At 46.9% G+C, this 14439-nt stretch overlaps 1 protein-coding gene across 4 annotated transcripts in view; it reads left to right on the plus strand.

Moving 5' to 3' along the window:
- DIAPH2 (diaphanous related formin 2) overlaps positions 1-14439 on the plus strand; it is a 1596586-nt gene that overhangs the window by 593133 nt on the left and 989014 nt on the right. For all 4 annotated transcript variants that reach the window (XM_068249979.1, XM_068249980.1, XM_068249981.1 and 1 more), the window contains one exon: positions 12405-12728. In XM_068249979.1, coding sequence (XP_068106080.1) covers positions 12405-12728 — 324 coding nt within the window. The remainder of the gene's footprint in view (positions 1-12404; positions 12729-14439) is intronic.

Raw genomic sequence — 14439 nt, forward strand, 5'->3', positions numbered from 1 at the left:
GGCCTGATCTGATGGGTAGGTGTGCTAGGGGGTGACAGGAGGTGATTTATGGGTGTCTCAAGGTGTGATTAGAGGGGGGAAATAGATGCAAGCAATGCACTAGCGAGGTGATCAGGGCTGGGGTCTGAGGGCGTTCTGAGGTGTGGGCGGGTGATTGGGTGCCCGCAAGGGGCAGATTAGGGTCTAATCTGATGGGTAACAGTGACAGGTGGTGATAGGGGGTGATTGATGGGTAATTAGTGGGTGTTTAGAGGAGAGAAGAGATGTAAACACTGCACTTGGGAGGTGATCTGATGTCGGATCTGCGGGCGATCTATTGGTGTGGGTGGGTGATCAGATTGCCCGCAAGGGGCAGGTTAGGGGCTGATTGATGGGTGGCAGTGACAGGGGGTGATTGATGGGTGGCAGTGACAGGGGGTGATTGATGGGTGATTGACAGGTGATCAGTGGGTTATTACAGGGAATAACAGATGTAAATATTGCACTGGCGAATTGATAAGGGGGGGGGGGGTCTGAGGGCAATCTGAGCGTGTGAGCGGGTGATTGGGTGCCCGCAAGGGGCAGATTAGGGTCTAATCTGATGGGTAACAGTGACAGGTGGTGATAGGGGGTGATTGATGTGTAATTAGTGGGTGTTTAGAGGAGAGAAGAGATGTAAACACTGCACTTGGGAGGTGATCTGATGTCGGATCTGCGGGCGATCTATTGGTGTGGGTGGGTGATCAGATTGCCCGCAAGGGGCAGGTTAGGGGCTGATTGATGGGTGGCAGTGACAGGGGGTGATTGATGGGTGGCAGTGACAGGGGGTGATTGACAGGTGATCAGTGGGTTATTACAGGGAATAACAGATGTAAATATTGCACTGGCGAATTGATAAGGGGGGGGGGTCTGAGGGCAATCTGAGCGTGTGGGCGGGTGATTGGGTGCCCGCAAGGGGCAGATTAGGGTCTAATCTGATGGGTAACAGTGACAGGTGGTGATAGGGGGTGATTGATGGGTAATTAGTGGGTGTTTAGAGGAGAGAATAGATGTAAACACTGCGCTTGGGAGGTGATCTGATGTCGGATCTGCGGGCGATCTATTGGTGTGGGTGGGTGATCAGATTGCCCGCAAGGGGCAGGTTAGGGGCTGATTGATGGGTGGCAGTGACAGGGGGTGATTGATGGGTGGCAGTGACAGGGGGTGATTGACAGGTGATCAGTGGGTTATTACAGGGAAGAACGGATGTAAATAATGCACTGGCGAATCGATAAGGGGGGGGTTGAGGGCAATCTGAGCGTGTGGGCGGGCGATTGGGTGCCCGCAAGGGTCTAATCTGATGGGTAACAGTGACAGGTGGTGATAGGGGGTGATTGATGGGTAATTAGTGGGTGTTTAGAGGAGAGAATAGATGTAAACGATGGATTTGGGAGGTGATCTGATGTCGGATCTGCGGGCGATCTATTGGTGTGGGTGGGTGATCAGATTGCCCGCAAGGGGCAGGTTAGGGGCTGATTGATGGGTGGCAGTGACAGGGGGTGATTGATGGGTGGCAGTGACAGGGGGTGATTGACAGGTGATCAGTGGGTTATTACAGGGAAGAACGGATGTAAATAATGCACTGGCGAATCGATAAGGGGGGGGGGGGTTGAGGGCAATCTGAGTGTGTGGGCGGGCGATTGGGTGCCCGCAAGGGTCTAATCTGATGGGTAACAGTGACAGGTGGTGATAGGGGGTTATTGATGGGTGATTGATGGGTAATTAGTGGGTGTTTAGAGGAGAGAATAGATGTAAACGATGGATTTGGGAGGTGATCTGATGTCGGATCTGCGGGCGATCTATTGGTGTGGGTGGGTGATCAGATTGCCCGCAAGGGGCAGGTTAGGGGCTGATTGATGGGTGGCAGTGACAGGGGGTGATTGACGGGTGATTGACAGGTGATTGACAGGTGATTGACAGTTGATCAGGGGGGATAGATGCATACAGTACACAGGGGGGGGGGGGAGGGTCTGGGGGGGTCTGGGGAGAATCTGAGGGGTGGGGGGGTGATCAGGAGGGAGCAGGGGGCAGTTTAGGGACTAAAAAAAAAAATAGCGTTGACAGATAGTGACAGGGAGTGATTGATGGGTGATTAGGGGGGTGATTGTGTGCAAATGGTGGTCTGGGGGGTGGGCAGGGGGGGGGTCTGAGGGGTACTGTGGGCGATCAGGGGGCAGGGGGGGGCAGATCAGTGTGTTTGGGTGCAGACTAGGGTGGCTGCAGCCTGCCCTGGTGGTCCCTCGGACACTGGGACCACCAGGGCAGGAGGCAGCCTGTATAATACACTTTGTAAACATTACAAAGCGTATTATACGCTTCCTATCCGGCGATCGTCGGGTTAACAACCCGCCGGCGCTTCCGATTGGCCGGCGGGTTGACGTCGCGGGTGGGCGGAGCCTATTGCCGGTGGATGCGCGCGCATCCCAGCGCGCGATCCCCGGCCAGAGAGTGCCCCAGGACCTGACACCAATCTGCGTTACGTGGTCCTGGGGCTGCCACTTTGCCGCCGCCAATATGAAGTAGGCGGTCGGCAAGTGGTTAAAACAGAAGGAAATCTGCAATAATTCAGTTATAAGTGAACATTTGTGGTTACCCACAATGCACTGCCACTAAATATGCAAATTATCCCTTTTCGCCCTTGTAAGCCAAGCAAGCATCCAGAGCCGCTGGTTTATAGCAAGCCTATAGCTTTTAGTTTTAGTTTTTTTAGTAGGAGGGCTTTTTGGTTCCTTTTATCCCCCTATACATTCCGAGTGGTTTGGGTCACCCTGAGCTGCTTGGTTACTCTGTTGTACTCGTCCAAGCCCTATCTCATACAGCCGTATCAATCCCTGCTATGCTATGTACTGATGAGGACCAAAAGTCTGAAACAGGCTGTCTACATGTGGGTTTGATATGACTGTGTAAAACTAAAAGCTATAGGCTTGCTATAAACCAGCGGTTCTGGATGCTTGCTTGGCTTACAAGGGTGAAAAGGGATAATTTGCATATTTAGTGGTAGTGCATTGTGGGTAACCACAAATGTTCACTTATAACTGAATTATTGCAAATTTCCTTCTGTTTTAAGAAGGCAGATTACACCAAGCTATATAATATTGTATCCACCCTTGGTGGAGGGTTGCGACCCTTTTCTACTATCTACAGAGAGCGACTTCTTATTCCTGAGTGGGGTCAGGATAATCTCCCCACCTGCCTTTACAGTGGTTGCCTATTGGTGACCCATGTTTGTGAGTATAACAACTATTACTCCTTACTGTCATTACATACTACACTATCGGGGCTCTTGGTGTTCCTCTGTTTATCTCGCTTGCTGTACAGCCGTGCGTATTGCGAGGAATTCTGCACCACGTAAACCGCACACACTCGCTAAGAAATCATCTTAGGGCTCGTTCCCACTGTTGCGACGCGATTTCGGCCGCATTCCGACGCTTGTAAAAACGCATGCGGATGAGTTTCTGCATGCGTTTTTACCCGCGATTTCGCATGCGATTTCGCATGGCAGGGTGCCATGCGAAATTAACCATGACACTGCCAGGGCTAAATAAAATTGAAAAAGGTGCGAAATCGCACGCGAAATCGCGGGTAAAAACGCATGTAACAAACGCATGCGTTTTTACTATTAAATACATTAGCGGCGATTCGCACGGATTCCCGACGCAGGCGAAATCGTTGGCTCTTTTGTGCGTTTTTTTCACGCTGAAAAAAACGCACCTCAACAACGCTACAGTGGAAACAGGCCCATCCACTTGCATTACATGTGCGGATCTGCATGCGTTGGACGCATGCAGATTCGCGATAGTGGGAACGAGCCCTTAATCAAATTGGAACTGATCACCTTTAAGATCTGCCCTATAGATTACAAAACATTAATTATTATTATTATTTAGTATTAATGTTGCGCTGACATCTTCCGCAGCGCTGTACAGAGTATATTGTATATGCCACCAACTGTCCCTCAGAGGGGCTCACAATCTAATCCCTACCATAGCCATATGTCTATGGATGTATCATATGGTGTATGTATCGTAGTCTAGGGCCAATTTAGGGGGAAGCCAATTAACTTATCTGTATGTTTTTGGGATGAGGGAGGAAACTCGAGTACCCGGAAGAAACCCACACAGACACAGGTAGAACATACAAGCTCCTTGCAGATGTTGCCCTGGCTGGGATTTGAACCTGGGACCCAGCGCTGCAAGGCAAGAGCGCTGCAAGGCAAGAGCGCTAACCACTGCGCCACTGTGCTGCCCACTATGCCGTTTATTCCGTTAAGTACCAAGCAACCAGATAAAGATACAAAGAGAACGGTGATGCAGACCGTGAAACTACTTCCTGGAATAGAGCATGTTGGGATAACAATTAGCATGCTGGTGGCAAAGCTCAACACTTCTGTACGACCGTCAGCTGAATAGTGCAGGAGTAATGCCTCCTGCTTTGTGCAGCTAATTATTATACCTGCAGCAAGCTGAGGAGGTTCTCGGCAGTAATCCAAACATAATACTGTTGCTATAGTTACACACAACCACAACATTAGCATACTGTCAGTTATGGAAACTTTCAGCAGGTTGTAAAGGGAAATTAAAAGCTATAAGGACATGAAATAGTGCAAGCATGTGTCCTGTCCTCGCGTACCTCTGTGGCCTTGTGACGATGGTATATCGTGTATCGTTGTCTTTGCTGTTTGGCGTATAGCGGAGCGTTTCTTTGTTCTCTAGCTGAAGTTTTGTAACTTTCAGATTTAACATGTCGGTTTTTCCGCAGACAGATAACTTTGCTCAGAGGCAAGTTACCCTCCAGCACCCCCCGGGGGGCGGCCTGGATAAAACGCCAGCATCAGACAGCCATTAGGGCGGGTCGTCTGCAGCGCACTCTGCTGGCCCCGCTGACCCCTGCAGCTAGCAATCAATGCCTGGACCCGACTCCAAAGACGCCTTCGCAGAGTCAGCCCGACCGCATTGACATAAAACGAGTTTTGCTAAAACTGCAGAGGAATTAAGAACGTGTTTTTATTGCTGTCATTAGTGACCGGGGCCGTTGCGTCTTTTTATTGTTATTTTCTAATGTCGGCAATTAAGCGGCCTAAATTCAGCTCGCAGGTTAAGAATCTAATCAGCAGCAATTTACTATCGATCGATGGCGTTCCTAAACGCCGCAGTGCCAGGAAACGGATGGCAGAGGCTCTGTATGGCAGGACCTAAATTATACAGAGGGATTATTTATTAAATAGCTCTCAATCCCGGTGCCCGGCTCCATCGGGTCGTTTTGTGAAATCACGAGAGGCGCGATCGCGGCTCCATCCAAGCGGACGCGCTTAGCGAGGTCTTCGGTGGTCTTTGGAGCCAGGAAGGCCGGACTGTAGAGGAGTGTTGCGTGCAAATACTTGGAAGTCATTTTCGCATCGAAAATGCTATTTTCGATTTTGAAAACCTATTGTATTCTCACTAGGGATGCTCGTTCGATTTCCGATCAAAAATTGCATTTCTGCATCGGAATGTGGAAATCGGTAACACAAGTGCGGTAAGTGGATTTTCACGGAAATTGCAGATATTTTCACTGAAATTTCTGTCAACTTTAACATCGATTTTCTAAAAAACTATAAGGTCTTTTTGAAAGAAAATGTCCTCTTGTTCCCACTCTTCTGTTTAACAAACCCTGAAAATGTGGTGTGTCTGGCATTTACAGGAGCTTTGCTATTAACCACTAAAGTCGGCGCCCATTGTCTGTCATGTAAAATGTGAGAAATCGGCATTATCCGATACGCGGTAATTTTAAGCCAATCAGAAGACGCAGAATGAATCTTCTCTTTTCAAAAAGACCTTGTAGTTTTTGAGAAAATCAAAGCTAAAGTCGGCAGAGATCACCGTGAAAATCTGCATTGGAATGGGGAAATTGGTAGCGGTAATCGGCAATGGCGGAAAGCGAATATTTAGCACTTCTGCCCACCCTCAATTATCACATTATGGTCAGTGAAAACAAATATAAGAAAGTAACAAAGTTTGTATGTTCTCCCCGTGTCTCCATGGGTTTCCTCCGGGCACTCCAGTTTCCTCCCAAATCCCAAAAACATACAGATAAGTTCATTGGCTTCCCCCTAAATATGCTGTAGACTACATTACATACACTACAGTGACTACACAACACATACATAGGCATATGACCATATCTCCCAACTTTTTGAGATGAGAAAAAGGGACACTTAAGCCATGCCCCTGCCACACCCCTGGCCACGCCCTCGCCACACCTCTAGTCACGCATGCCATAAAGATTTCATAAGAAAAATATGTGTTTTATAATTCAAACCACACTGGTGCTTTCTATCCTGGATCGTGTTCCTTCATATTAACATTTTAAAATTAGTAATATATCAATGTAAAGGATGAGAATAAAGTTTAGAGTCAATCAAACACATTTTTTTGTAGAGAAATATATAAATTTACGTAGAAAGAGGGACAAAGTCCTGAAAAAGGGACACATGAGGAGGACAGAGGGACAGAGGGACAGGGCTCCCAAAGAGGGACTGTCCCTCCAAAAAAGGGACAGTTGGGATCTATGTATGACTACGGTAGATTGTTGTGTTGTGTGTACAGTAAAGGGAACCTGAATTGAGTAAAATGATTTAACATAAACACATGACGTAGCTGCAAATGAATATTACATACTTACCTCACCATCAGTTCCTCTCAGACGCTCCCCATTTTCTTCTTACAATGATCACTTCCACTTCTGACTACATTTTGTCAGAACTGAAATAATATAAACAGCTGTCAGTTATATATCAGTTGCTGGCAGTAATAGCTGAAAGGATGAGCAAGGTAATGTCCATGTTTCCCTGTGGCTCATGTGGGTGATATTACAGTTTAACAGTGTGCTGACCAGGAAGCTGTTATGGTGGAATGGCTGCTTTTTTTTTAAATGGAGGACGGAGAATTCCATTGATCACAGAGGACAAACAGGACACAGGAGAGGAGAAAGAGATTGAGGAGTAGACTACACAGGAGGTAAGTATGATCTGTGTGTGGTTATTCTGACTTTTCAATTCACGTTTGCTTTAAAGTGTACCAGAGACGTTAACATCTAAAGATTAGATACTCACCCGCGGCTTCCTCCAGCCCCATAAGCTCGTCTGAGTTGCTCGCCATCCTCCCGCGGACTGCCGTTCAGCCGCAATTAGCCCCAGTAACAGCTCATTCGCCTCAGTCGGGGTCTTCTGTGCATGTGCGGACCTCCCCTCCCCCGCACAGAACCCCCCGACTGAGGCGACTGAGCTGTTACCGGGGCTGATCGCCCGACCGCAGGAAGATGGCGAGGGACTCAGACGAGCTGACGGGGCTGGAGGAAGCCCCGGGTAAGTATCAAATCTTCTAGAAGGTAACGTCTCTGTACATTTCTGTACATCAATCGATGTTAGTATGGACAGGCCGTTATACGATCTGATATGATCATTGCTGTTATACACTTCTGTGATTTGTAGTTCAACGAGGAAGAGTTTATTTTTTCCTCGGCAAGGAAGAGTCGTGCGCCTCCTATTGGCCGGCAGAGCTGTGCGGGGAGGAGGCCCGGGAATATAAAGGTATAGACAGATAATGATGACAGATGGGAGGACGCAGGACAGTCCCTCTTTGTCCTGTAATCACTTCTGGAATATTCTCCCGGATCAATGACTCCGTACAGCCACACATAGATCTGTAATGTATCGCGCTGCCATATGGCCACACATCGTTCCTGTAAACAGTCACACATATTATGGTAAAGAACGCAAATCCTGGACTCCGGTGAATAATACTGGCAAACGTTCATTTATTTATAATTATATTCAATACTGCGGAGTCACCGAGGCAAGACGTGACCAGGAAATGGTCATACGAGATCTGTCCCAATCTTTAAACCGTCTCTCGACCTTCCATAAGACAGACGCCGTATCAATCATCTCATATCTGTGATTATTCTGGTATTAATCAGCTTATCTCACCTCTGAGCCTTTGCATATGCTTCACTGGGAAAGGTGACTTTTGCTGCTCTCATCTGTCACTGACATTGAAGTGATTGGCAGCCAGAACCTGCGTACAGAGAGTCAGCATCCCTGCAGATGTGTTGCTGCCACCCTGTGGAATGTGTCTTTTGAGTAATGCAGCACACACTGTAGCTAGTTCACTACCAGTACAGGCACAGAGTAACAGCTTATACTGTACATACTGGAGGCAGCAGAGATCAGCACACACTGCAGCCAGTTTGCTATCAGTGCAGGCACAGAGTAACAGCTTATACTGCTGTACATACTGGAGGCAGCAGAGATCAGCACACACTGCAGCTAGTTTACTATCAGCACAGGCACAGAGTAACAGCTTATACTGCTGTACATACTGGAGGTAGCAGAGATCAGCAAACACTGCAGCTAGTTTACTATCAATACAGGCACAGAGTAACAGCTTACTGTATACACTGGGAGTGACGTAGCGACCAGTAATGGTAATAGTCAGTATTCCTGGGCTATATAGTCACACTGTAGCTGGTTGTATATCGTCGCCCCCTAGTGACGGGAGTACAGATCTTTCCCTGCGGTGTGATCGGGAAGGCGTAGTGTCCAGACGTCAGAGCAGCATGCAGGAGGCCTCTCCGCCATTTCTATCAGTGTAAATTGGAGGAATGAGTCTGCAGGAGGAGAGCAGCAGATTATTTGGCATTTCAGCCGAGCTGAAGTAAAAGGGAAGAGGTTATTTGGGCAGATGGATTTTCTGCAGCGCTGATAATGTGAACATGACAGATCTGTAATGATAATTTCGGCTCTCGCAATTACCTTCTCGTTTTTCTGCAATTGCCGGCACATCCAGAATATGAGAACGAGCGCGGTGTGGCGGTTTGTTACATTCCGCGTTTCTTGCCCATTTTCAGCGGATTTTCGCCTGAATCCCCCTCCAGACGGCGTGTCAATGCAGCTAATGGAAATTATAGGGCATTTAGCGCTGATTGGCCGCAGATTGCGGGACGGCGGTCGAGGACGGGCGGTGACCGCAGGAAGCGACTTGATTTACTGGAGAGAAAAAACACGTTGCTTTGTTACATTGACAAAGATCTGTGTGTTTATTCAACACAAATTAGAGTGACATAAGGTGACAACCGCCACCCCCTCAGCGCCAAACATTGCGAGGAATCCTCACAAATTTCGCTTTTTCCTGTGCGCGTGCGTCTAATACACGACCGATTCTCAGTGTTGCTAACAGAGCTGTCAGATGGGGGGGAGGGGTCACAGCCTGCTGCAAGTCCAGGGCTGAAAAAGAGTAACAAGGGCTCCTGCTCCCTCTATGCTCATTGCTTCCGGTGATTCTTTGCAATCTGTAGTTCATAGAGAACCGTACAGACATTGTTTGTGCTTAAAGTAAATTTGGAAAAGTCATACTGGGCTGCAAAATGAAACATAACGGTACAATTTAAAGTACATATTCGTATAATAGATTTTTTCCTATGCTACTGTCAATATCCGACAGATCTGACTGTTTTGGACTAGTCCATCTCCTCGCGGGGGATTCTCAAAGTTGTCTATAGTCTTTTCCATAAGATTCCCTTGCAAGGATCTGTACTGAGACACTGTCCAGTCTCCCTATCTGCTGTTCAGTATCCTGGAAGCCAGACTGTGCCACTGCTCTCCAGGGGGGTGCTTTTGGCGATAAAAGGAAATGCAAAGAATCCCCCATGAGAAGCTGGATTAGCCCAAAACCTGTCAGATCCGTCACAATAATATGAGCTGTGACATTTTACTTTTTACTTTAAGTTGCCCATTAGAGGTAACATTTTTCCTTCAGATTCGACCTTTTCACACTTTTTATGATCAGATTGTGTAGAAAATTGCACGGCTTGTGGTGCAAATCAATGTGATACGATTCTTTGGTCGATCAGAAAAGGAAGAATAAGCGATCTGAAAGTTGGATTTTATGATTGAATTAGTTACAATCGTGCAAATCTTGTTGAAAGCTCACATCTGATGACAATCGTTAATGCACACTGATGTGTACAGCCAGGTCCTTAGAGATCTGCACAGAGATAACGTTCTGATTTAGTTTTTGTACATCACCACAATGAATATAAAATGAAATAGCTCAGACGCCGGTGAAGGGCAGATTCTCAGCTTTCATCCAGTGAGGGGAACAAAACGATTGCATAAAAACGTGAGGCAACTAAAGCACCCCGACAGTAATAAAATCTGTCTACCCCGTCCAGTGAAATGAAACAATTTGGCTGGGGTAACTTTTTAACCACTTCGCGTACAGACCTTGACATTTTAGCTATGTCCCTATTTAATCAGCAATAACTTTATCCCTACTTATGACACGTAAATTAAATATATCGTTTTTTTCAAGACTTTCATTGTATGGCATTTTTTCTCTCAAACAGTTTTGTTTTTATGCATATAAAGAAGAAAGTATAGTAAAAACATATTATTTCTCAGTTTTACCAAATTCAGTGTAAAAATAAAAAGTGCTACTGTAGGGAAAAAAAATACAAATTTTGTTTGGCTGTTTCTACTGTTTATCACAAAACTTAAATTACGTTCCTGTCACAATTTATGGCAAAGATATTTGATTCTAAAATAATGCTACATTGTGTAATTTTCAATTTGAACTGAGAAAATGTATTTTAATGGTAAAAATCAATCTTATTACCTCAGGGAACATATATTCCCTTTCACCAATTAGTGCTGCAGCAGATAGTGCTGGAGGTTTGCACATGAGCAATGCGCAACCCTGCACAGTTGTGCTTCAGCTACAAGACTTAAATCTACGTCCTCGTGGGTTAGATGAAGTCACAGAAGACGTAGATATACTGTAGTGGTGGAAAAAGTTGTTAATCTTCAGACAGGGAATTTGGTCTTACCTATAGAAGCTCATATATATATATATATATATATATATATATATATATATATATATATATATGTATATATATATATTTATATATATATATATATATATATCTCAAGCTGAAGTCATTGCTTAGCACCAAACGGGAACAGATAGCGACTCTGCGAGCCGTGCTGAAGGCAAACAAACAGACGGCAGAAGTTGCGCTCGCAAACCTGAAGAATAAGTATGAGAATGAAAAGACTATGGTGACTGAGACAATGACCAAGCTACGCAACGAGCTGAAGGCCTTAAAGGAGGATGCCGCCACCTTCTCGTCACTCAGAGCCATGTTTGCCACAAGATGTGATGAGTACGTTACGCAGCTGGATGAGATGCAGAGGCAGCTGGCAGCTGCCGAGGACGAGAAGAAGACGCTGAACTCTCTGCTGCGGATGGCCATTCAGCAGAAGCTGGCGCTCACGCAGCGGCTGGAGGACCTGGAGTTTGACCACGAGCAGTCCTGGCGCACCAAAGGCAAGACGGCAAAGAGCAAGATCGGCAGCCCCAAAAAGACCAGAAGATGTTCAGATGAGCATTTGCAAAGGCCAAGCAAGCTTTTGTGTGCCTTATCAGGAGAAGAGGCATCCTCCTTGGTCTGCATCCCAGCAGTGTGCAGTGTCCGTTTGATTGTCTGCATTGAGACATTGCCACCAGCGAAGCCCAGATTCACCAGGATGGCCTTGGTAGTGATCCTTGGATTCTTTTTCACCTCTCTCATTAGCCTCCTGGCCAGCACAGGTGTCACTTTTTGGCTCCTGACCACGTCTTCTGAGATTTTCCACAGTGCGGAACATCTTGACACCAAGATGGCGCCGGACTCGGACGCCACGGCCACAGGGCTCCGGATTCTTTTCTATTTTTCCCCCTAATCCACCCTGCTGCACTCACCCGATCTCCCCTACCTATCGGGGGAGTAGGCGTGCATCGCAGGCTGCCGAGCAGAGTGAGGGGACAGTGGCTTTGGGCCCCACCAGGGACTATCGCAGCCGGAGGGGCAGGAAGAGCACATGCGGCCGAGCATTGCCTCCACTCAACCTCCGACGCGGCGTGGGAGAGATGCACTTTGTAACTAAGTATCATGTCCCATGCACTGTGTACTCCCTACTCATGTAATGTACATTACTGCTTGCGTTTTTTTGCTGTACCATCACCGACCCTGTATGTGCCAAAAATAATTCCGGGTACAACCCCCATTGTACTTGGCGAAATAAATGATTCTGATTCTGATTCTGATATATATATATATACATACACAACTTATGTAAAGGCAGTCATCAGTGATGTCATCGATTCTCATCGGAGGTACAATGTAGGTCCACGTCTGAATGTGATGCCACATAGATATAAATGCAACTAATTTTATTCAGAGGTATTTTTACCACATTGTTGTGATTACCTTATATTGCAGGCATTTCTTATTCAACCAATTAGCTTATATCAATATAATTATGTCAATTTTATTTAAAAAAAATTGTTCTAATTCTTATATTCCAGGGTGCCAAACTTCCGCCTGGACCTCCACCACCCCCAGGAGCTGGCAGTGCGCCGCCCCCACCTCCACCCCCACCTCTACCTGGTGGCCCGCCGCCTCCTCCACCACCACCGCCACCTTTTCTTGGAGGTTGCCCGCCTCCACCACCACCACCGCCTGGTTTTGGACCTCCTGGTGCTCCTCCTCCTCCACCTCTGGCTGGCCTGGGAGCCCCGCCTCCATTTCCAGGTGCCAGAGTTCCGGCTCCCGTGGTTTTACCGTTTGGAATGAAGCAAAAGAAAGTTTACAAACCCGAAACTACAATGAAGAGGATTAACTGGTCAAAGGTAAGAGTTCCATTTCTGCAAACGTTATTGTAAAGGGGAATAATGTTGGTATAAAAAGGCTGAAGAAGATGAATGATGATCGAATGTAGCTCATTGTTGTGGCGGTTGCTAACTGCTAGAAGTACTCCCTCTGCAGGGCGGAGTCCATTGGTGACAGACCCTCTGCAGGGCGGAGTCCATTGGTGACAGCTGACTAGTCTGGTGGAGGATAGCACAGGCATTACTTCAGGATCGGTGTTCAGGAAGGTGTTAAGCTATGTACTCACTTAGCGATGTAGGGAGATGGATCCATTGACGTCTCCCTGATGACGAGCGCTCCAGCAGTCCGTCCTCATTCATCTTACGGAGGGTATGCGCGATGTTACACGACGGGCGCAACAAGACTTCAGGTGATCGCAGTTCATTGCCCAGGAGTCATAAGGGATCTTAAAGATCTGATCTGCCGTGATGGTCGTCGTTGCCACGTGACGTTAAGTGATGTTCGCGTGATCTTGTGCCTGTACTCATGACACGAGATTGCGTAAACAACCACTCATCGCTCAAAAAAATCACCAGTCGTTGGGAAAATGGTCTGAAGAATCGCAATGTAGGTACGGGCCTTAGGGATGAGGAAGGATTTAGGATCATTAAGGATTTAAGGTAGGAAGGGCTGAGTTCCAGAGAGATTAAGGATCAGAAAGGGATGCTGGTATGAAATGGGTCAGGAAGGGGTTGAGGATCAGGAATGTTTAAAGAGAACCAGAGATGAAGCAACCTCATGTATTTTACCTTATAAATCAGTGGGAACATGACAGTAAACACCTAATCTGCTCTTTGTTACATTGTTCTCTGTTTAATTTGCCTGTTATCACCTCTAAGATAAGAATCCCGACTAAGCAGTCGGTCTGGCTTTGCTACAGAATAATTATAGCTGAGACTGTGTTCTTTGCTGTCTTCAAGTCCAAGCCTGCCCCCTGCTGGCTTTGCTCAGGAATCATTATAGCTGAGTCATTATAGCAAAGCCAGAATCAATGCTCAGTCCGGGATTCTTATCTCAGCTAGATAACAGACACTTTTAGCAGTGAGGATGGAACAGAGAGCATGGTAAATGTTTTCTCTAATGTTCCCACTGATTTCTATGGTAAAATACACAAGGGTGCTTCGTCTCTGGTTCACTTTAAGGAAGAGGATGAGGGTCAGGAGGGTTAGGAATATGGAAGGGTAAGAGGAGGGGTTGAGGATGAGGAAGGCCCAAGGATCAGAAAGCATTTAGGATCAGGAATTGTTGGGGGTGAGGGTCAGGTAAGGTTTGGAATCAGGAAAGGGTTGAGGATGAGGAAGGCCCAAGGATCAGAAAGCATTTAGGATCAGGAATTGTTGGGGGTGAGGGTCAGGTAAGGTTTGGAATCAGGAAAGGGTTGAGGATGAGGAAGGCCCAAGGATCAGAAAGCATTTAGGATCAGGAATTGTTGGGGGTGAGGGTCAGGTAAGGTTTGGGATCAGGAAGGGTTGAGGATGAGGAAGGCCCAAGGATCAGAAAGCATTTAGGATCCGGAATTGTTGGGGGTGAGGGTCAGGTAAGGTTTGGGATCACAAACATACAAGGATATCCTGCGCTCCAAGTCAATGTCGCACAGTCACAGATGGTTCCCCTTTAGAGTTCAAGACACTGCAGCGCTCCAGAACAGGGTGGTTTGCAGTAGAACTAAAAGAAAATGGAGCGCGCCATAGT

The sequence above is a fragment of the Hyperolius riggenbachi genome, chromosome 8, assembly GCF_040937935.1.
Source record: "Hyperolius riggenbachi isolate aHypRig1 chromosome 8, aHypRig1.pri, whole genome shotgun sequence".
NCBI classification, from domain to species: domain Eukaryota; kingdom Metazoa; phylum Chordata; class Amphibia; order Anura; family Hyperoliidae; genus Hyperolius; species Hyperolius riggenbachi.